Source organism: Nelusetta ayraudi, unplaced genomic scaffold (assembly GCF_046127955.1).
Source record: "Nelusetta ayraudi isolate G7.1 ecotype Tasmania unplaced genomic scaffold, CSIRO-AGI_Nayr_v1 ptg000060l, whole genome shotgun sequence".
Classification (NCBI taxonomy): Eukaryota; Metazoa; Chordata; class Actinopteri; order Tetraodontiformes; family Monacanthidae; genus Nelusetta; species Nelusetta ayraudi.
Genome location: NW_027466110.1, coordinates 3,248,699 through 3,272,032, shown reverse-complemented (window position 1 = coordinate 3,272,032; position 23,334 = coordinate 3,248,699). Strand labels below are relative to the sequence as shown.

At 44.5% G+C, this 23,334-nt stretch overlaps 1 protein-coding gene across 1 annotated transcript; it reads left to right on the top strand.

Moving 5' to 3' along the window:
• Positions 1-2,628: 2,628 nt before the first annotated feature.
• On the top strand, positions 2,629-23,302 carry LOC142897553 (bromodomain adjacent to zinc finger domain protein 2B-like). The gene is made up of 38 exons (XM_076039974.1): positions 2,629-2,717; positions 3,957-4,106; positions 5,625-5,810; positions 6,732-6,857; positions 7,050-7,222; positions 7,324-7,530; positions 7,793-8,335; positions 9,081-9,142; positions 9,235-9,695; positions 10,050-10,343; positions 10,454-10,514; positions 11,204-11,312; positions 11,475-11,576; positions 11,700-11,868; positions 12,188-12,280; positions 12,368-12,429; positions 12,694-12,759; positions 13,588-13,653; positions 13,898-13,942; positions 14,180-14,206; positions 15,383-15,448; positions 15,575-15,715; positions 16,155-16,409; positions 16,622-16,845; positions 17,786-17,860; positions 17,979-18,213; positions 18,292-18,354; positions 18,444-18,588; positions 18,705-19,354; positions 19,750-20,032; positions 20,155-20,310; positions 20,404-20,555; positions 20,649-20,851; positions 20,987-21,122; positions 21,426-21,572; positions 21,713-22,011; positions 22,451-22,594; positions 22,685-23,302. Exons 2-38 carry the CDS (start codon positions 3,959-3,961, stop codon positions 22,830-22,832), a joined length of 6,522 nt encoding a protein of 2,173 aa, XP_075896089.1. The 5' UTR covers positions 2,629-2,717; positions 3,957-3,958; the 3' UTR covers positions 22,833-23,302.
• Positions 23,303-23,334: the final 32 nt, after the last annotated feature.

The following is a 23,334-nucleotide window of genomic DNA, read 5'->3' as shown; positions in this document are numbered from 1 at the left end:
AGGAACTCGTAAGAACATAAGAACGTGTTCTCCATGGAACACATGGGACACCGCGTCCCGCCCCCGGACCACTCCTGGTGAAAACATACACCCTTGCAAACTGCAGACTGTGCAAACACAGCTGTGAAGGACAAATACGTTCCTGGAAGCGTTTGTCACACTGGGATGTCACGTCATGTCATTTATCAGAGTCTATTTGCCTCCTCGACAACAGACATGGAGTCCTTCTATTCTTGTTTGCAGAAAACTGCAAAGACGACCGTCTCTGCATGAACACATGAACAAAGCCAGTGCAAAAGGATGACTGCGTGCATGCGTGTGTACAAAATGCATGTTATCATTCAGATCACACTGCACACATCCTATATGAAGGCATGGTCAGTGAGATTCAAGCTTGAAGGCACCTCAACGCTGCCAGCAATTAAAATGATTTAATTGAAACAAACATAACAAGCCTTGCTGTTTTTCTGCCTCTTACTTTTTTTATTCTGGTTCAGCGGCCTATTTTTTTTTTTTTAAATTAAGAAGTTTTGGAACCAGTGTGGACTTAATTCAGCTCTACATCTGTGTCCATCAATACTCCATCGAACCGCCAGCCATTCAGTAATTCTTTTGAAGTTGTACCTCTCTTATCTAAATGTCTTTCTCCATGTTCTTTTCATCCTGTTCACTTAAAGTCCTCTTTCGTTCGGTCCACTCGCGCTTCTCATCTACACCGTCCCACTGCTCTTCAGCACTTCCTCCATCTGCTCTTCCTGCACCTATTTCTCAACACCCCCCGCCCCCCCCAACCCTTTTTTCATTCTCAGCTTTGCAACTTCACAATGTCTCCCCTCTTCAGAGACAAGCTTCCTATGTTCATCCATCCATCCATCCATCCATCTAGCCACCCATCCAATTAAAAATGACTGATAATTTTCAACCAGCACAGGCAGAGTGGATGGCTCTGACTTTAGGGTTCATTCTCAGTTCGTCCTTCATCTTTTCCACTTACATTTATTTAGCCCAGGACGTTGCAGGCCCAAAACTTCCTGTATCAGGGAAGAATCTTAAGTCGCCATTTATATTCTTCAGTGCAAACACACTTGAATTGTGCAAAATATTACAGTGTGTGTTGACAAACCATAATCTGAGCTTTTTTAAAAAAAAAGGAATTATTGACTCAAACATGTATGTAAGTCAATAATTGGTGTAAGCTTATTAACATTAGAAATGCACCAGCACTGTACACACCCATGTTTTTTCTCTCTTTTCCATGTTGACCTTATTGGAGCTTTCTTGTGACCTGCAACCATTTGGTAAACAGAGACCAAACAGTCTCTTTGTGAACGCTCTCTGCTAAAGTGCAGTCAACAAGCACGGCTCAACCCTCGTCTCTTGCCTGCAGATGCTGTCCCCGGTGCTTTTAACTGTGTTCTCTGCCAGAATGACAAGCCTCTGGCCAAGTGGAATCGCACAGCATGTCTTTGATTTTTCTTATCAAAGTAAATCACTTTCAAAGTAAAACATTTTTTTTTAATACAAGTAGGACTTGCGGGTCTTGCATATTCTGGTTTTGACAGAATATGAAATCTGAGGAAGAATAGGAACCTAAAAGCAGCAGTAATGCAACGCTTTGGGTGCCAGCTGCCGGTGGACTTCTCAGATGAGGAAGGATCAGAGAGAGGTCGCACATCCCCGTGTGTCTTTTAGTGTCACAGTAAAATGGCATGCATACATTTTTTTTATAATACAGATTTAGGATTTCAAAGATCTGTGGCGCTGATTTTGCGTCTTTTGTATTATGTGTACTACACCAAAATTCAAGATTATTATAAAAGCTATGTTCATGAATACTAAGCTGTGAAAATGCTGCGAGAGGTTGTTGCACATAAGAATTAGAGTTCTTAAGTTTAGCCTTTTTTTATTACATTTGGTCCCTCGTGAACACTACCCTTGATGTATTTTAAGGGCCTTTTATGTGTTCAGTCATGCAGAAAGAAATCACTCTCCACTAAGTAGTGGTCAGCCAATAATCATTTTTCAGTATGTAGCACTTAATTCACTTTTTTTTTTTTCAGTGTCTGTAGCCAGCGAAGTAGAAGTGCTCTTTAGCGTCATTTATCATCACAATAAACGGCACAAATTTGTAGCAGCGTACACTTAAAAATCAGAGCGCCACTACTGCAGTAATGTCTGGAGTGTTTGCAGATTTATTTATTTCTATATATATAACTAATTGAAAGAACCTTGTGAGTTCATCATTAGCCAGTACCAATTATGCCAAAGTAACAATCAGTTCAGGTTATTCCCTGGCCAATTAATTAATTTGTTTGTGCGCATTGTAACAAGATGTGTTGTAGGCACAAATTATGGGGAAAAGTCTTATTTTAATCAATATTTTGCTTGCGATGGATTGAAGAGCATCCTGTATGAACGCGTTACGAGCCATTAAACAGGTACATAATGTTGCGTACATAGCGAAAATGTTTAACTTAAACAACGTCCTGAACATTCTCTAATTGAATATAAAGCTCTGGAGCTGCCGGCGGCAAAAAGTAAGCCAGATATGTTTTGTTTTTTTATTTTCCTTTTTTGTTGGATTATGAACATGAAAGCAGCTTTGTTCTTTTGCTCTGCACAAACTCCCCCCGCACTGGCAGAAGGAACGGCGGCCCCCTCCGGTGAAGTATTGCCACGGCTCTCATGTCATTTACGTCTCATCAGCGTTGTTCCTGGTGAGAGATGATACTTGATATTTAGAGGGTAGCTTTGTCTCCTCGCATTAATCAGCGGCCTCCCGTTTCCCTGTGGGGAGGGGTTGGGGGTTGGGGGTTGGGAGGCAGGAATCACCAGGGAGACGCAGGACTTTTTGATGTAATGCACGAACCTGTAACGGCGGCTGTTGTAAATGAGGATCAGAGTGTTTGTTGATGTTAAAAAGGGATGTTACACATGGGCTTTTGTCAATCAGTGGCATGTGACGTTCATGAATAATGCGGCGCGTGAGAGCAGCGATGCTGATGAAAAGAGAGCGGCGGCGGCAGGCGCTGCACGATGTGGACGGTGGACGGGGAGCAAGGTGTCTGACAAGGAGGGAGGGAAAAACCAGAGCAGCGTGATTGGCTTCCTTTTATCCCGCTGCATGTTCTTGATTTAAAGGTATGAAAGGAAAAATTGCTGGGAAAAGGCAGGAGGTTAAGTTGCTTCGCTGTCAGCGCTTCATTGCATTTTCAATAGGTTTGGTTTCACATTAAAGGATTTGCCAAGGTCTTTGATATCGAGGGGCTGCTGACAGCACATTGTTTCAGATGACAGATACACTGTAGCTGTATGGACGAGTGCACGTGTTCATGTCAGAGTTTAGTGATGTGCCCATCAACAGGTGTATGTTAAACTAACCTGCTTTGGGAGTGAGAGACTCGAGTTATTGAGTTACACAGCAACAGATCGCAACTTGAAAAATATTCAAATTTATTTTTGAGGAGAAGTTCACAACTGGGTAAGAGAAGCACCGCCATCCACTCTGCAGCAGCATCTCTCTTAATAATTTGGGAAATTGTATTTATTGTTTTATAATTTGCTAGCATGCTCTAAGACAGGCCTCAGCCACCATTGGGTTGTTTTCTTTGCACTTTATAGAAACATACTGCAGCGTTCATGGACCTCAGTCACTCACCACAGTTTAGTTTTTAAAGGCACTCTGGAATATATTACTTTCAGTAACAATCTGTGTAAACTTATTTAAGGCAATTCTCAGTGCTATATTAGATGGAATTCTTTACATTTTAATATACATCATGTAAAATTGTGATCCAAACTTAATTACATATGGGAACAAGGGTGTTCAGATATTTGGTTTTGCTTTGTGAGTAGTTAATGATAACACCCCAGGGTCTCTTTTTCTTTATTTTCTTTTCAACATTCTGGAATTGTTTTGATTTTCATTTTAATGGGTTTTTTCTTTTGTTTAACAGACATGGAGTTCGGAGAACAGCTAACCGCACCAGCACTTCACATGGCCTCCTCTTCAACCAGCTCCTCCTCTGCTCCACCCAAGGCAGCTTCGACCGAGTGCGCCAGCCAAGAGCCCGGCGCAGCAGGTGGCTCCTCGCTCAACACCTGCAGTACGTTAACGCACAGCGTACCTGCGTGCCACTTTAAAAGACTCGGGCACAAAGTCGAATACGGTGCAAATGGCTTTTGATGTGTTATTTATTTGTTAAATAAAATGGTGCAATCATTTCAGCTAGGTTGAGGTTTGAGTGTCCTTGCTGGGCCATCAGCAGTCACAGTCTCAACAGTCTTAAACACACAAGCCATTAATATATGCAAATGAATGCACTTTCCCCCCACCCCCATTTCAGACTGTGTTCCGTACCTGCGCTTTTACACAAGAACAACAAAGGAAAAATCTATTTGGCGGAATTTTTTTCTGAAATATGGTAATGTGGAATGACAAAAATAATAATAACGCTAATACAAGCGAACGACGACAGCTTGTCCTCGTCCCAACACGTTTAGCTAAATTTGCTGGCAACAGGGAAGCTGTTGAAATAACAAACGCCCGGCACGGCAGTGCCTTTTGGACGCCTCTTGACAACCTTTAGCTCCACTTTCTCCTGTGTGATTTGACGCGTCTGTCAGACTCACAGTGTGCGTGCAGTCGCAGACATCCTCCTGTTTTCCCTGAATACTAATTGTGGTCAAGGCCATTATGTTACAGCCGTGATGCATCGGCTGTCACAATATCCCTGATTGCGAACAGTAATGCGAACATTTACCTACTGGGCTTTTGTGATGTATACATATGTATTTTTTTTTAAGTCTTTACTGTCCTCCGTGACAACATGCTCCTCAGGTTTTGTGTTTTTCTTTTCTTTTTAGTTCCATCGTAATGAAGAGCACATTAGAGACATACTCATAAATGATTCATTTTTATCCCCCCACACACACCTGACGTGAACAGAATTTCCAGGATAATTTCGGTCTTTACACTAGCTACTGAAAAGCACATTACCACTAGTCTAGTCACTGCGCAACTAGGACGACAGGTAAATAAATAAAGTCCTTCAAGTGCTTGCCAATGTCTGCGGAAAATAGATAAATCAGTGACGTTCCTTTCAACGAAAACACATCACAACTGCGTTTTTGTGTTTGTTACACAAGCAGATTCTCGTGTCATGTCATTATGGTATGTTTAACTTGTTACCATTCATTCATTTATCACCTTTATTTTTTAACCAGGCAGGTCAATTAGGAATGGATTCTTCCCGGTTTGTTGTCATAGAGAACAAAACAAACTATTGGCTCAATTTTTTTCTATTCCTTTTTTTTTTTTTTTTTTTTGAAAGGAAATCTCAAGTTCTCAACAGCTGCAGTCAAGTATTGCTTACAGAAGCCGTGCTCGGAGTCACGCACACTCACCATGGGTCAGTTTAATAATGTTGACTAAACAGCAAACAATGATACTGATAGTTACTGAGGGGGATAATAAATACTGTCATATTCAATAATGCAATATCTTTTTTTCCCTGCATGCCAGATCAGGCCAACACAGTCTCTCCCCAAACAGGTCAGGCGAACGGTTGCTCAAAACCAAATCAATGTTTTTTCATTACGCAATTTTCTTTGTTTGTTTCTAGGCCATTTGTTGCAGATGATGGGAGACGAACGTTTGAAAGTGTCCGGCAGCTCCGGTGGGTTTCCTGCACTCGGCCATCCAGGATTTGGTCTCCACGCGTTGACCTCGGGCCACCCTGAGTGTGGCAGCTTCGGAGGTTTTGGTTTCCCTTCGCTGGCAGCTCACTCCCAGTTTGGAACTTTCCCAGGTGGAGTCAGATGGCAGTTTATATTCTGAGCTCTACCATGTTGCACGCTTTCTGACTGTCCTCCATTTGGATGGACATTTACTTTAAATAAGTCTAATTATTCTTTATTTGTACACTACTACAGCTGACAGCAACAGTAGTTTTTATGATGGTTGTGCAGATAGAGATTTTGCGTCCATATTAAAATTATTTTTTTCCTACACAATAACATTAGAGTCTTCAAAACACATTGTGTCGTTAACGTACTTTGTTTTTTTTGTTGTTATCCTTGTCGCAGCCTCCTGTCGGTCCTTCAGTCTCCTCAACATCATTTGCTTCTTTTGTATCTACCTCATTACAGACCATTACCCACCATCGAAGACTTTTTAAAGAAATGTCTCGGCATCTTACAATGGCTAAAATCAAAGGAAAACTAACTGAGGGGGTTTTAAATTACAGTGTTATAATTTGTCAAAATGACTACGCTCTTTCAAAATGTTTTGTCATATTTAGTAGAAAAACAAACATGTAAGCTGGGAATAATTTTTTTAATTTCAACCCTTTGATCAAGTTGTCCCTTTTCCACCAGTTGTTGGCTTTCCTGATCTATCCAATAACCCAGACCAGTGTCCCAGACACGGCTCAACGCAAACAAGAACGTTAACAAAGAGCCAATTTGTTTTGGGTTCCTTTTAGTGAAAATCTATTAGTCAAAAGATATTGCATATATCTGCTTGACGTTTTAACAGTAGAGTACTACAAGGGTTGAGATTCAGCACTGAAAAAATGATGAATGATGAAACAGACTCAGCCAGCGCTGTTGAAGAAGATTGAAGATGGGATATAAGAGCTTCTTCTAACACGATGGCTGATTGCGAAATGTCTAAAACGGTATGTGGTCATTTGTGCCTGACTTGACAGTGTCTCACTCCCCCTCTGCAGACTGGTGGCAGGAGTCTGAGGCGCACGCCAGAGGAGCAGCAGCCTTCTTCCCTCCGCTTCTCAATTTACATCCTGCATTTGCATCAAACCTCAAGAGCTATGATCCATCTCATTTACAGTCCTCAGGTAAAAAGATTAAAAAAAACAAAAAAAACAGCTTGCTCCTGCAGAATGTTATGCCGAATATAGTGGCTGCTTAAAGAGGACCTGCGCAACGGCATTGAAATCTGAATTTCAACCCGAATCTCTGGCTAATATGTTGTGCATGTCGTCGTCTTGGATCGGTTCTTGTCTGAAGACAATGTCACTTTTCCGTAGGCGTAAGTGGAATCATGACTGGTAGGAGCACTTCTCCTACTGGGAGCTCTGCTGTGAAGACCAAGTCAATGGGAACAATGGAGACGAGTAATGCCAACAGTAGCCACAGTCAACCGAGTGGCCAGGAAATGTGCCAGCAGCGCCAGAGGGACCTTCAGAAAGCACAAGAGAAGGTTGATAGTAGTGCAAAGAAAATCTCCCTCCTCTCCCCACCACCCTGTCCAATTTGTAGCTGAACAAAATGTGAACCTGTGTTATTTAATATGTCACTTAGAAACCCAACAAAAGACAACCGGAGACTTGCAGCCTGAGCAGCAGCCAGTCGGGGTCGTTGTCCGATAGCTCCAGTGACAGCGAGGACAGCAACAGTGAGTCCGATGACACGGAGGATGAAGACGGCAATGAGGAGGAGGAGGAAGCTGATCAGAGCAACGACACAGAAGACTCTGAGAAAAACTGTGGCCAGAACAAGACATTCAAGGTGAGTGTGTGTTGTCTTGTTTATTGGTAAACCTCTGGTCTTCCTGGTCTGGTTTTGTGCTGGGGAGCGTGGAAAGGTCCTTGCGTAGCAGTGCTCTCTGATGGGGTGAGCGTTAGCGGGACTGTCAGAAGCAGACACGGCGGTGGGCGGCGATGCTCCGTGGTGTGCGCGAGCTGACAGAGCTGCCACCGCGAGCCTCTCACTCGGAGCTGACATGACACGCTGTCTTCTCCAACGTTCTCCTCCTCGTCCTCCCACTCAGCGGCTGACACAGAAAACGTCTGAGAGTAAAAATAAGACCCCCTCGGTGGCCGGCGCTGGTGGCGATGGGAGCCGTGGCAGCTGCGGCGGTGGCGGCGTCCCCTCGGCTCTGCGTCCGCACCGCCTCCAGTCACCCTTCCCGCCTCTCGTCGCCGACCGTGGCCGGAGCGACGAGGGCCAGCAGCACATCAGCGTCATCCACACCACCCTGTCGGCAGCCAGGAAGAGCCCCACCGTGGCCGGAGAGACGTCCCGCGGAGAGACCACCTCTCTCTCGCCCAAGCTCGTCTCGTCCTCCTCACCTCGTTCACCTCCACCCGAGCCAAACTCCACCTGTTCCTCCCCCAAACCCCTCGCCGTCTCTCTCAGCTCATCCCCGACTCCATTCTCCATCTCCTCTCTGACCAAACCATCCACGTTGTTTGCGTCCCCTCACCCCCATCACAAACCCAAAGTCTCGACCGCGACGCCTCCGAGTCACATGAAGAGAGTTGACGGCGTGACCGACAGACGACCATTACTTCTGAATAGTTTTGTTACGCAGGTAAGTTGTTTTTTTCCCCCCGGCTCCTGTAAACTGACTGTAATCACGCCCGCCCCCCACTCCCCCAACCCCCCCTCAAACAAAACAAACGAATTTCACTTCATCTTTTCAGATGGAAGAACTTTTTATTCACTGTCCTTAATTGTCCCCGTCCAGAAAATAGATAAGCATCTGTGAGTTCCCCCAGCAGACAACAGAGAATGATTGCCTGCGCACGGCAACGTGGGCTTTTATTGTGCTTGCATGTGTCTGACCACTGCATGACGAGAAGTGACAATCCTTTTTTTCCGCTCGACTGGAAATACTTCATAAGACTGACAAGCAATTAGTTTGGTTATGCTTTGGGAGGTTTGTTAGCGCGCCAGAGGGAGAAATGGTCCACCTTATTGTGAGAGGAGGCAAAATGCACCACTCTGAAAAGGGAATGCTCTCATTTATATGTTGATGGTCCGTGAGAAACAGCCTTTTGATGAGCAGAGCACGACAATGGCAACAAATCCAAAGTGACAGCTGAAGTTCCATAGTGGCACCGAGACAAACAATTTGAAAATATCATCTGCCTCAGCCCCCCCCCCCCACTTCATTGTTGTTGACAAGACTGAACTGGCTCTTCATTGTTTCCATCTTATACTTACACCTTAAATTCCCCCATTCACTGCCAACAGCAATCTAGTATGAGTGGCATTTGGTATAATTATTATTTCTCTCTATCTTTGACTTTTCATGCCATTCTTACTCTCTTTAGTCCATCCATTCCTGCGACTCTGCGAAGCAAGCTTTCCCTGGACCACCTCAGAGCCAAAACTGGTAAAATAATGAAATAAATCATTTGGAATCCTTAAATTTGATGCAAATTTGCAAATTTGTTTGTCAGTCTTTAACCCATCCCTCCCACGCAGCAGTGACACCAAGCTGTTCCTGGTCCACCACCCTAATGGCGCGATTCCCACCGCGGCTCAGGATGCCCCCCTGGCTCTCACCACCACAACTCGCAGCCAGAGCTACAGCAGCAGCAGCAGCAGCAGCAACAGCAGCAGGTCTCTAGCGGCTGCGGCGGCGGCCACCAGCCCCCCTTATCCTGTGACCATCCACCAAAAGACAAAGATTTTGGGCAGCTTTGGTTCACTGCTGCGGTCTTCATCCTCACTGGATGTGACCCTCGCGAGCAGGAAGAGAGCCGCGCCTGCGCGCCCCAGAAAGAGCCCCGCGAAGAGCAGTTTGGCAGGTTTACTCGGAGCCTCAGCACCAAGCAGCAAGTCCGACGTCCACAGGTGGAGGGACTCGGATGAGTCGTCGGGAGAGGAGCAGGATGACGACGAAGACGATCTCGAGGATGAAGATTCTGGCAGCAGCCTGAGTGGTGAGAGTTAATTTGGTCTTTTTTCTTTTGATAATTATTTTCCAACTTTTTTTTGTATTTATATGCCATGTAGACAATCACAAGAAGCAAGCTGTGAAGAATTTTGCTTGCCAGCTTCATTGTAAATAAACAATAAAATGAAAAAGGAAAAAAAAAAAAAAAAATTGGAACAAGACAACTCTGACTTGTTGCATGTGAAAAAAGTAGTTGCAATGCTCTTAAAATTCAAAGAAACGTGAAAGAGGAAATACCAGTGCAATTGTCAAAAGTCTCTCAAACCAGCCTTGGGGGTATTTATAGGCTTAGAATGACCATTGGACACACAGTAACGCCTCCTTTCAAAATCCCCTGCAGACTCGGACAGCAATGCCGAGAGCGACTCCGATGGCTCGGAGAATGACGTGAAGGATCATGAAGGGATGGAAGTGGACAGTGATGCGGAGAAGACGTCGTGGAATCTCAATGAGGTGTCCTTATCTAGTTACAAGTCCCCCTCAAACCTCCCAGCCAGCAGCTCCTTGTCTGTCCAGCCGCACACCAACCCTCAAAGTTCACCTGGAAGTCTCCTCGGCACCGCTGCCGTGAGCGGGTCAGGGACCGTGAGCAAAGGCAAGGCCGCGTTGCCTTCTGTCAGCAGCACGTCAACAGGTATGCAGACCACATACCTTAATGTATGACCGCTTCATGTAGACCACATTCAGTCTTGATGAAATGATGCACAGGGTAAAAATAGCTTATTTATTTCTCCTGTTTTTGAGGATCAGGAAAGAGAAGAATGATAACGGACGAGACAGTTCTGCATTTACCGCTGGAGTTTGGGTGAGTTTCTGCTCATTCTACAAGAAACACAGCTGCTTTGTTTGTCCCCGTCTATCCTGCATTATTTGGGCTCAGGCATTTAATCTGTAAGAAGAAAAAACTTTCCGTAGTCATGTTAGTTGAAAAATAAGGGTGCCAGCATATACATTAAGAAGGACTAAGCTGTAGAGAACGCTTTATTTTTCATGAGCAGGAGGTTAGAGGGCCAGAACGTGGAAGTTGGGACCTTGCGGTTTGGCATCAAAGCGTTAACTGCATCCAGTCTGCAAAGCGGACATGCAGCATTTGCAGCTCCCTGCCCACAAGTTGTGAAACCTTGGATTAGGGGCTGCTTTCATCTTCTGGGAGTGTTTTTTGTTTTTCATCAGTAGTTTCACCGAAAAATAGAGGACGTGCAGCTGTAAATCAGCCCTCACCCTCTCTGGGTGAGTCTTGTCAGCGAGCCATGGCTGCTCTCTAGCTGACTTGCTGGGAGGTTGCCAGGTGTGGAGCATTTACCTGCATGAATTGTAAAAGAGTGAAGAGCTTTTTTGAAGTTGAATAAATGTCTCCACATTTTCACCTACACTATGTTGCACTGGGCAGCTTTTTATGGAAAAAATGTTTATCTTCTAGCGCTTCTGATACAGATCCAACATGAAACTGAATGTGACAATTACTTTTTTTTTTAAACTCATGTTGGCACTCAGGTGGCGGAGAGAAACCCGGATCAGAGCTATGGCAGGTCGTCTACAAGGGGAGGTTGCTTACTTTGCTCCGTGTGGGAAAAAGCTACGTCAGTATCCTGATGTAATGAAGGTAAATAATGAGCATCAGTAAATGACATATGCACACCGCACAGTGACCTATTATGCTGACCAGTAAAGGTATTTAACATCTATTGGTAAGCATAATGTGTCAATGCCTTTGCTTTAGGAAATAAGATCAAATTGTTTTGTTTTGCTTGTTGTTAACTTGCAGTACTTGCTCCGCAATGGAATCACTGAGATCTCGCGGGACAACTTCAGCTACAGTACAAAAATTAAAGCTGGTGACTTCTATGAAGCCAGAGAAGGACCAGAGGCAAGTGTTTGTTGATTCCTTCGTGAATCTTTGAATGCATTAGTATGATTGTGTTTCTGATGATCAATTAACAATGTCAAAATCTCACAGTAGCAGTTTTTGCTCTTTGTGACTCTGACGCAGGGTTTGCAGTGGGTCCTGCTCGCAGAGGAGGAAATCGCCCCCGCTATCGTAGCGATGGACGGGCGCCGGAGCCGTTGTGCCAAGCCTGAGCACCAGGTGGCGGCGGTGGGGGACGGCCACACACAAGACGTCCACAATGCCAAGCTGCTTCGCAAACTGGAAGCTCAAGGTGTGTCTGTTAATTGTCCGGAAGAAAATCAAATGATTTCAATAATCTTTGATTACGTTTTATGAACTGTTAAAGGCACAATCTTGAGACTGTCATTTTATTTCCCCAGGAAATCAAGTTAAGAGATAATGTCTTGAAAATATACAGTTACGGAAGCGAAGGCCGTTAATATTTATCTCTGTTCTGCCATCATTGCTCTCGCTGGAGCAGAAACTCTCCCAGGGTTATTTAGACCAATTAGTCTGGAGCATATGAATATCTGCAGATTGGCCGTGCAATACTATCTGTAATTGACGTAATGTATTTCATCATGTTGCAGAAATAGCTCGACAGGCGGCGCAGCTCAAACTGATGAGGAAGCTCGAGAAGCAGGCCATGCTGCAGGCAGCCAAAGAGGCGAGAAGGCAACAAGGTACACAGCAGCCGTGAGCTCAGAATAGCCCATCACCTGAGTCTTGGACAGAGTCATGTAAAAGTCACTTTATGTATTGCCGCACAGCAATAATGGCCGCAGAGGAGAAGCGGAAAAAGAGGGAACAAATGAAGCTTCTGAAACAACAAGTAAGCGTGTATCTGTTTGTTTCGCCACTGGAAAATCCCATTTCTGCTGCAACTAGTTTGTGAGCGTCGAATTTGAAACTCAGCCCAGTTGGACAGTCTGGACAGCCTTGAAGAAATTTGCTATTCTTAAAAAAATGTACACCTTTCTCCTCATTTGCATCCGCTCTCTGTACGTCACCCTCCTCCCCTCCTCCCCCCAGTTTCTCTGTGGCATGCATGACTTAACAGTTAATTCATTTGATCTCGCCCTCATCCTTTTACCAGGAGAAGATCAAGCGCATTCAGCAAATTCGTATGGAGAGAGAACTCCGTGCGCAGCAAATTCTCGAGGTTCGTCCTGAAAGTTATTGCAGAAATACTGTAAAGCTGCCATTCTGCTGTTGATAGTATTTTAAGAAAGAAACGTCCTAAGGCTGCTCCTGAATTATGTGCCCCCACTTGTCGCCACATCTTGTGAGTACATGGGCTTAATGCTTAATTGGTTTTTTTGGCCAAAGTACCACTGAATATGAAAATCCTCCCCTCACCATGCCGGAGCTTAATACAGAAGGCAGTATTTCATTAAGACGCGGCCGAGAGTTTAGCAAGGCCAGGTGAAATACTTAATAATATTTTGCTTTCCTTCACCAATAGAAGCTGTGAATTATTTTAGTTTCCATAAATCAAATTCCAGTTGACATGCTTGGCCAGCAGCTCGTAACTGGATTTGGTTGGGGCTGTAATTACTCAGGAAATTTTCCACTTAATTTATTCTTACTGCCTGCTGGTGTTTTATTAGAATTGCAGCCTGTTTGTCTCCTCTAGGTGTTAATGGAAGAAAAGGCTCACCTCATTGCTCAAGGTTTCAACATGTTAGATGTGTTGCCATCAATGAGCCATAATGTATTTTTTTTTTTATTGATGTCATTAATTCTTAAACACAATAAAACAATCTAGGAAGCATATTAATTATTAACACGCAATACATCACTTTCTCACCTCACAATACAGAATCCTGTTTCCGTGAAAAAAACCTATCTATTTCAACTTTAGATGTTTGTTTTTTTCCGTCCTCCATTATATTGTAGTCGTTTCTCAGTAATTTGCTAATATTGTCTTATTAATATTTATCGATCCAGTTAATTTCAGTAGTGCTCAGCATGTATTTCGAATATACAGGAAAGAAAAAGGAAGAAGGAAGAAGCCGCCAGTGCCAAGCAGTTGGAGAATGAGAAGCGCAACAAGGTAAGAAAGACCACGGCAAAAAAAAAACTGCATGACTCCACTCTTTGGCTCTTTTTTTCAATGGTAAATTAAATTTTGCACCATATCCTTGCGCATTAACGTCACCTCACTCTAAGAATATGTTTTTGCATCAACTAATCGAGCCTAGAAATCCTGAAACTCTTGCATCATGTAAAAGATTGAAGGACCCTTTTTCCTTCATGAGTGTGTGTGTTCCTAAACTGAGTCCGTATGTTTCCTGAAGGAGAGGGAAATGCGAAGGTTGCAAGCTGTCATACTAAAAAAGCAGGTTGGTATTCACATGAAAAGCCATTATGAGAATGAGTTTCACTTAAAGAACTTTAAAAAAAAAAAAAAAAAAAGAAAAAAAAAAAGTTTAATTGATAATCCTAATGACTAATCTGTGCAACATTTTCTGTTGTATTACAGATTTGGGACTGTTTGGTATATTTTTCTTATATATTTTTTTCCATTCTCATATCTGGTTCTATATTCTTTTTAATACTTTGCCAACCCTTTGTGCCAGGATTTGGAGAGACATAGACTAGATATGGTATGGGTATGTTTTTACTTCTGCACACTTAACAATGTGCAACTGCCTGCTGCAATAAACGGTCGCCGTCATAGCTGTGTGTGCTCTGCTGGCTGCAGTCACACGACATCTTCCCGCATGACATTTCCACAAACAGCACACTGCAAACTTGTACGTTATTTGTCTCTCAGTGAAAACTCATCTGTCATCTACCCGATCTGGTCCACAATTCCTGTGTACCACAGGAGGTGTAACAGGATGCAGAGTGCTGTGACGGCCTGAAGTAAAATAGTTTCTGTTTAGGCTGATTTGATTTAGGACTTCCCACAATCTTTTTATTCTGCAACGCATGGGCCAATTTCCTCATCCTGTCTGTCTCCCGGGATGAAGTCATCAGGTGGTGTTCTTGTGAGCCTTGTGCAGAGACGGAGTCATTGTCATATCAATAGAGAGCCTTCTTTGTTTGAGAATCAGTATATTTGTTCAATTTCATACAAACGTTTATCACCAATTGTTTTTACTGTAGCTACCAAACTTTTGAAATTGGAAAACACTTTTATCTAAAAAAAAAACCTTAGTTTTATTGCAGCGTTTGACCTGTTCTCTATCAGTCACTGATGGTCTGCACAGGAACACACCTGTGACTTGGTAATTCCATTTTATAACAGAGTTTAAACAGTTAATTCCATAATATATGTAATATAAACCTTTAGATCTTGCCGTCAGATTTGTAACAACTATTATTTGCTGCATGTTGCTCCACACCTCTTCATATTTGTGCTCAGTGTTTCCATCACTGTACAAGTGTGCCATGTGTTTCTCGTGTTTACACCCTAACTGCACTGCTTCAGGTAGTATCCATTGTGCGATGGTCATGACCAGGGGTGGACTGCTCACTTGCTTGCACAAACTGCCTCTTTGTGCAAGTGAGAAGTTTTCAAGCAGTTGCTTGTCCTGTCACGTCTGCCTTTGCTCATTAAGTTGGTCGACTCACCAGTCCGGCCCACCCTGTAATTAGGCGATTGACGAGCCCAGAGTGAATGACAGCTTGACCAGTCCACATTATGCCTGGGAGACAAGATTGGCAGTGCAGCCCTGGTCGTAACCGTTGGGTGTCTGTGTCTTTTGTCTACCCTGCATGAACTGGTATAAAAACTTTGCATTGCACAACAGTGAAATTGTGTTTTTCTCTAATAGGAAAGGGAGAGACGCAAGCAGCACATGATGCTTATGAAGGCCATGGAGGCCCGAAAGAGGGCAGAGGTATGAAGGATTGAACTACACATTAAAAATATTAATGATACTACTGAGTTCACATACAGGAGCAGTTGGGTATGTGATGACATAACGGTCCACTGCAGAGGCTTTGCACTGTTGTTTTGGTTTCAGGAGAAAGAGCGTCTGAAGAGGGAGAAGAATAATGAGAGACACTTGAGCAAGATGAGGAGGCTGGAGCTCAGAAGACAGGAGCTAGAACTGGCAAAGCAGCTCAAGAAGCCAAATGAAGACATGTGCTTAGCAGATCATAAGGTGTGAATACACTGCAGGGGGTGGTTATCATTGAGTATCTGCTGGGACTGACAGGGTTTTATATCAGCATGAGTATCTTGCTGCGATTTAAATGAAAACCAATGCTGAAGACCAGGCGTTGATTAGAGGAAGCAGGTGTCAATGTTATACTGCCACCTTGTGGCAGCTGATGGTATCATACCAAACATTGCTCCAGCAGCACAAAAAAAGAAGCACAAGATGAACACTTCAAAGTTTATCTTCAGTGACAACATTATAATAAACATATGTATGTTATCAATTCTGATCAATGAACTTATAATTATAATATTGCCTGTAATATTTCAGTTCTATTCACAGACATTTAATCATTGGGGTTCATATTACTGATTTAATTCAACTATGTGTATTTGTAAATGAAAATATGTACAAGACAATAGAAAATGATGTCCCTCTGCAGCCTCTTCCAGAGATTTCCAGGATCCCTGGCGTGATTTTACCACCAGCCACTTTCTCCGACTGCCTGATGGTGCTTCAGTTTCTGCACAGCTTTGGCAAAATGCTGCGCCTCGACATTGATGTACACATGCTCAACCCGAGGGACCTTCAAGAGGGTTTGCTCAACATGGGCGATAACGCCGGGAGGCTGCAGGACATGCTGGTCCGCATGCTCTCTGTAGCTGTGAATGATCCTGGCATGCCAGCGGGTCACAAGGTGAGAGGCTGGCAGTGCGTGTTAAAAGTCCAGATGGCACTGAAATTAGCCACATTTAGCCGGTTTCACGTCCTTCTGTTATCCTGCAGCACTTGTTTGTTCATTTGAGGCATTTTATGTGCCATTATAGCAGAATTACTACTCAATGTTATCTTTAAATATTTGCTTTTATCCACACTTTGACTTGAACCCCCTATTATTATTTCTGTTAGAGCAAGACCTCACTGGGTGACAACATGACCAGTGTGCACATCAACAGAGACAATGTGTCTGAGATCCTGCAGATTTACATGAGCGCTCAGTGTGAGCAGACGGACTTGGCTCCTTTAGCTCTCAGCCTCAAGACCAAGGCTTTCCGGGCCCACTCCCCATCACAGAAGGCCTCCATTTTAGCCTTCCTGGTTAATGAGCTCTGCTGCAGCAAAGCTGTCATCAGGTAAGACTCCCAAGTTCTGTTACTCATCGGCCACTACATACAAATACTGTACATATTAATTTTCACTGCATTAAGTTGACTTTTCTGCTTTGCACACCCCAGATGTTTTTATGTCCATGCTACAACTTCAGTCACATATTGCTTCATTACTGTGCAAACAAAATCAGCCCTTGCTCCTCTTCTGAAGTCCCTCTCGCCAAGTAGAATTTCCACGTTCTGAAGGACCCTTTGGTGTCTCTTGCAGAGCAAACTCACTTTGTGTCCGAAATGCAGCCTTTATTTTTCAGTTGAAAGAAAATACTCAATGGCAACTTGTTTTGTAAAAATGAAATTAGGAGCAAATTGAATATACTGCATCTTAAATCAATGACACGTGTAGTTATTTACTTCATAATAGGTCAAAACAAAGGCAGGCATGATGGCATGAATAATCCAACTGTGCCTGCCAGCAAATTAGTTAATTTCCCGGTGTGAGAGAGAGAGAGACGTGAGGCTTCAGTTTTAATGAAATAACACACGCTTCAAAAGGAATTTATATATATATATATTTAAAAAAAACTGTACTGACGAATAGTTTCACAAGGTTGCGTCAAACTAAGGAGCATCAATTTTTCATTTCAACTGGGAACACTTTGAAACGTGTCATCTGCACGACGCAAGGAGGTGCAAGCACGTCACTCTTGTTTCTTTACCTTCAACCTCTTCCTAGTGAGTCTGATAATCACATGGTACAGAACAATGAAAATGACATTCACTTCCCCTTTATAAATATACAAATATTTGGGGAATGACCTCATATCCGTCCTGACACAGCAGCTGTGTAGTGAGCTGGTTAAGTTTTAGTGGTCAATGTTTAGATGGTCATCGTTTACTAGACAAATGAATTTATTAAGGGCCCAGGGATGTGTGGTGTCTTTCAGTATAGTCTGATTCTTCACAGTGAGATTGACAAGAACATTGAGCAGATGACCAACCTGAGGAAGGATAAAATGGTGGTTGACAAAAAGCTCCGCATGTAAGTCATTGCACCCATGCAGGAATTACTGGCAGATTTACTGTCAACAAAAAAACAAAAACTTTTTCTTTTGATTGAACAAGATCCAATGAGCTGTACATTTTTTTAATCCCCAAAGACTGAGAAGCGTCCATGCAAAGAAGACTGGAAAGAAAGACGGCAGCTTGCGGAGAGAAGACAGCTTCAACTCTGCCGCCCCTGCCGTCAGAAACAAGTCTAAACGGAAAGAAGGGGACAGCGATGAAGACGAGGATGAGGAGGACGACAGTGAGGACCAAAGAGATGATGACGATGAGGAGGAGGAAGAACCTGGGGCGAAGAGAGAAAAGAAAACGGACACATGTGAAGAAGAGGTCAGTAAAAAAAAACAGCCGGGATCGTCGCTTGTTGTTCGTCCACCGTCGTCGCTCTAACGAGGCCTTGTCCTCCAGGACAACAGTGCACAGTCAGCCACGGTGGAGGAGCTGGAGAAACTGATTGAGAGAACACACAAGGTGAATATGATTCCAAGTTGAAACCCTGTTCTCTCAGAATGAACTTAGGATTCAACAGTTTGTCTCTCTGTGTCTGTGTCTGTCTTCAGCAACAGAGTCAGATCAAACAGAAGCTGTTTGACTCCTCCCAGCTGCTGCGCTCCATGGCTATCGGACAGGACCGCTACCGGCGGCACTACTGGGTCCTGCCACGCTGCGGAGGGATCTTTGTAGAAGGGATGGAGAGTTGTGAAGGTGCGTGAGAATCCTCCCGTCCGCTCTTGTTTTGTTCACCTGATGATCAAACCCTAGCAGACTTTGTTCAGTTTTTTTCCCCCCGAAACTTGACCTCTGCTTCCACAACCGCTCAGGTTCTGAGGAGGTCGAGAGAGAGACGAACAGACAGGTGGCGGCGCAGGTGGTCAAAGTGAAAGAGAACCAGTGGGGAGAGTCGGAGATGTCTTCGGTCTGCAGCCCTGTAGCTGGGCTCCCAGATGGTCAGACGGCCATGCCGGAGAGCCGTCAGGACAGTGAAGCTCTCAACCTGTTCCTCCAGAAGCCTTCCACCGCCTCACCGAAGCTCAGCCACCTCCTTGGAGCGGCTGGAACTGCTGAAGATTCAAACAAGCCTTCTAACAACCGGTGTCCTCCCAACGTCCTCAGCGCCGCTCCTCACCCCGCCGACGGCACTTGGCAGGGAGTGACAGATAACACTGGCGCTTCAGTGTCATCTCCTCTGGGACGCAGCCCCTGGATGACCTGCAGCCCTCAGTCCTTCCTGCAGGAGGAGCAGTACTCCAAGACAGTGGCAGAGAAGAGCAGCCCGTGGTTCAGCCTCCTCCCTCGCTCTCCCTGTGACGAGTCGTCTGTCACGTCCGGCTCCAGCCCCGCCGACTCCGCCTCCTCCCCAGTGCCGGTTATGGCCACCAAATCTCCCTGGTCGTCCTCATCCTTCCCTTACGGCCAGTTCGGCTCCACCACGCTGCCTGGGATCAAAAGCACGCACACACCGATTTCTCAGGTCAGTCGATGCGCATACAAATTCATTATTTTCCCCACAAAAGAGCAGTTTGGATTCTTCAGTCCAGCCACTGTATATACAGTCTGACAGCACACTCAGACATCGAAGGGCTCAGTGCTTCTTGTGGCCACAGACACAAACAGAAGTAACATAAGAGCAAAAATTGCAGTATCCCATCAGATCCAGCCAATAAAAGGCATAGACAGTGCGAGAAGTTTAGTACAAATTCAGAAAGCTCATACATTTGGTTGTCATTACTCATCAGACTTTCATTCATCTTTATCTGCAAATTGTTTATTTTCAAAGCTGCTGTAAGATGCAGAGGAACAGAATTTAATGCTTTATTGTCCGTCTGTTGCAATAAAAGTTTTAATAAATGAAGTGTTTTCTCCCAGCGAGTCAAGTCTGACTCCGACCAAAGCGGACTTGCGCCGTGCGACAGGCCCATCGCGGCGATCAGTCCCACCCTGCCCTTCTCGGGTGCGTCTCCAACCGCTGAGCTGGACGTTGCCTCCCAGCAGGCGGAGGGTGACACCGGCGGGGACCTCCTGCCAGCAAACACGGCGAGCAAAAGCGAAACCCAAGAGCCGCCTGGCGATAAGCCCTCCTGTGCGTCGGCGCCGGCTGCCGAGGTGGCCCGGGTCCAGGACTACCCCAATCCTCAGCCGATCCCTCCGGGTGAGAGCGACTCCCCGCTGCCAGTTTACAAATGATATGCGCTGTAGTATTCGTCAGCGCATCTGCAGCACATGCATCCGTGTGACTGTGGCTCTAAGTTGGCTCGTGTTTCTCGTTGGCAGAGATGCTCTGCGGCTGGTGGAGGATGTCCAAAGTCGAGGAAATGCAAAGTCTGATCAAGGCGTTCCACAGCAGAGGTATCAGAGAGAGGGTCTTGCAGAAGCAAATCCAGAAGCATCTGGAGTACATAGACAAAGTCTCTCAGGACGGCATGGATGGTTAGTTCATTGTTCAAAACCTTCAGCTTTTGAACAGTTTTTGTCATGTTTTTTCTGGATCACGTCACATCCTTTCTTTCCACATTTTCTCAGCACGTGGGCAAGAGGTTGAAGAGCAGGAGGTGAGCATGGAGACGATTGAGTGTTGGTGCACCGAGGAGCAGGCAATGGAGGTGGACATCGGTATGCTCCAGCAAGTTGAGGCTCTCGAGAGGAAAGTCGTCTCCACTGGTCTGCAAGTCAAAGTACAGACAGACGGACACTCTGCTCCTCCATCGTCTTTTCCTTTTAACGCAACAGCATTTGTCATGAGCTTAATTTCCCTTCGTCCTTCTCAGGGCTGGATGCATGCAGCGCCCCAGTCGAAGAGGGCCGATCTGGTCTATCATGAACAAAAGCTCCTCTCTTCTGCCTCCCCTGATGGGGCACGTCGTGACGACAGCCAGAAGGAACATCCCAGGTCTGTGGTGAGGCAGCCGAACAATCCGCTGGACATCGCTGTCAGCAGGCTGGCAGAGCTCCACAGGAACATTGAGCAGAGGTATCCTCACACGCTTGCCGTTCACAACCTGTTCTTTTTTCTTTAGCCTCTAACTGCAAAATTTTGCGCCTTGACTTGAGTTGAAAATTGCCTTTGTCACTCAGCTAACCACTCTCACCCACTGTCAACTCAAAGCAGGGAAGAGGAAGGGGCTGCGGGGGTCAAGCTGTGGCACAAAGCCCTCGCTGAGGTTCGCAGTTCAGCTCAACTGTCACTCTGCATTGGACAGCTGCAGAAATCCATCAACTGGGAACGATCCATCAGTAAGCTGGTCAGTGAGACTTAAATTCTTGCAGTCACAGATTCGCTAATGCAGTTTCATCATTTGTCATCATTTAGCGCTCACTTTAATTATATAACAAAAACTGTGCAGCATTTTGTATGATTTTGGGCACAGAGATTTTTTGCATCATTTTTTTAATTTAGTTTAGTACCCAAGCCGTCAAGGTCAGTTTTGGCAACATGTGGTACGGATGAAATTGTGTTTGCCTCAAATGTACAAGACACAGGCACACTAACAAACAATTCTCACTTTGATGTATCTTAGTTTGACTGTGTGGTATTTGTTTTTCAGCGCTGCCACTTCTGTGAAAAGGGGGATAAAGAAGAGCTGCTCTTACTCTGTGATGGCTGCGATACGGGCTACCACACTTACTGCCACAAACCCAAGATGAGCACTGTGCCCGATGGTGAATGGTTTTGCGCTAATTGCATATTTAAGGTAATAACAATCACGGTCAGACACGGAGGAGAGGCTGTATCCTCAAGTAAAATCCTAAACTTTGATGTTCGTGTAACTTCCAAATGAGAGACTGATGGTCTTTACCTTAAACATCTTTTCATGATAAACCCGTCTTTCAGAAAAGCGGTGAATCCCAGCGGGTCGGGAGGCAACAGAGCAAAACGGCAGCTGCAGGAGTGAAGAAAGGCAGCGAGCTAAAACGAAACAACAGCAAGCCTCCCGCGCAAGGAGAGCTCGCCGGCAAGCAGGGGGCCGCCAACAGCAAGCGCATGCCAAAGAAAGGCGCCAAGGAGCTCAGGGCGCAGAAGGGAGACAACAGTGCGCTGATCTCCCAGGGTGGACACGACAGCCAGGCCTCCTGTGCCAGAAGAGCCAAAGTGGAGAAAGAAAGCAACACCAATGGGCTGACCGTGTGCCGGTATGAGGGAACATACACTCGCTATTGACAGAAGTTTTGTCATCACAAGTTATCTAGGACTTTCTAAACCTCCTCCTGGCATGTCATGTGACATTTGACTCACAATTGTGCTTTGAATAATAGTACGTTTCTGGTGTAGATTTTCTGATCACAAAAACAATGGCCAGGTTTATTCAAATAATTTGACTCGACCATCAATCATTAGATTCTCAGATTTTACAAAAATGTTTTTATTTTGAAATTAAATTGTTTCAATCTTCACTAGACTGACTGTTGTCACTTTGACAAAGCAAAGCAGATGCTCCATTTAATTATGTGTAAGATATAACCCAGTTAAATGATAAGGATGATTTACCACTTTGTGATGTCATAAAACCAAAACAAGAAAAACCTCCTTGCTGCCTTTCCATTATCATCATTGTTCATCTGTGTTCTCTAGAGTGCTGCTGGATGAGCTGGAAGCCCACCGAGATGCTTGGCCCTTCCTCACCCCGGTCAACCACAAAGCTGTGCCTGGATACAGGAAGATCATCAAGAAGCCCATGGACTTCTCCACCATCAGAGAGAAGCTCACCAACATTCAGTATGTTTATTTTCCTTATACTACTACCAATAAAATTGTAATAATAAAAAAATAGATGGAACTGACAGGTGTTTTTTTGATCAATTACAGGTACCCAACTTTGGATAGTTTTGTGGTCGACGTGAATCTGGTTTTCGAGAACTGTGAAAAATTCAATGAGGACGATTCAGAAATAGGACAAGCAGGACACAGCATGAAGAACTTCTTCGATAAACGAAGAGCCACGCTGCTGCATTAATAACCGAATGGGAACTTTGATTGTGTGACACTTGAAAAGAAAATGACACAGATGTGCAATAACAGAACACACTCTGCTAGAGACGGTTAACAATATTCTCAAGTGCAATATTGTTAACCGATCAAAGGCCTGCACTTGTGGATTCAATGTTGTACTTGGGAAATAAAAAAAAAACATATAAATGTGGTCAGGTGATTGTTTTATTTCCTTGCTCTGTGGCTTAATGTTTGTTCTTTTTTAAAAATATTTATTTGGACAGTCAGGTTTTGCGAAAAAAAAAAAAAAAAAAAAAAAGAACACTAAAGACTGTGAATGTTGTCTGCTGCAGTTCTGAACAAATAATCAAAAGATGTTTACAGCACTCCGACTGTGGTGTGCCAGTAGTCTACCAGTCTACGGTTCTGACTTTTGTGAAATGTATGACCACAAACTGTTGTGTCAGTTCGAAATAAACATGTACTTGGTAACAATGTTGTTAATATGTTGGGGTCGTTTTAGCACT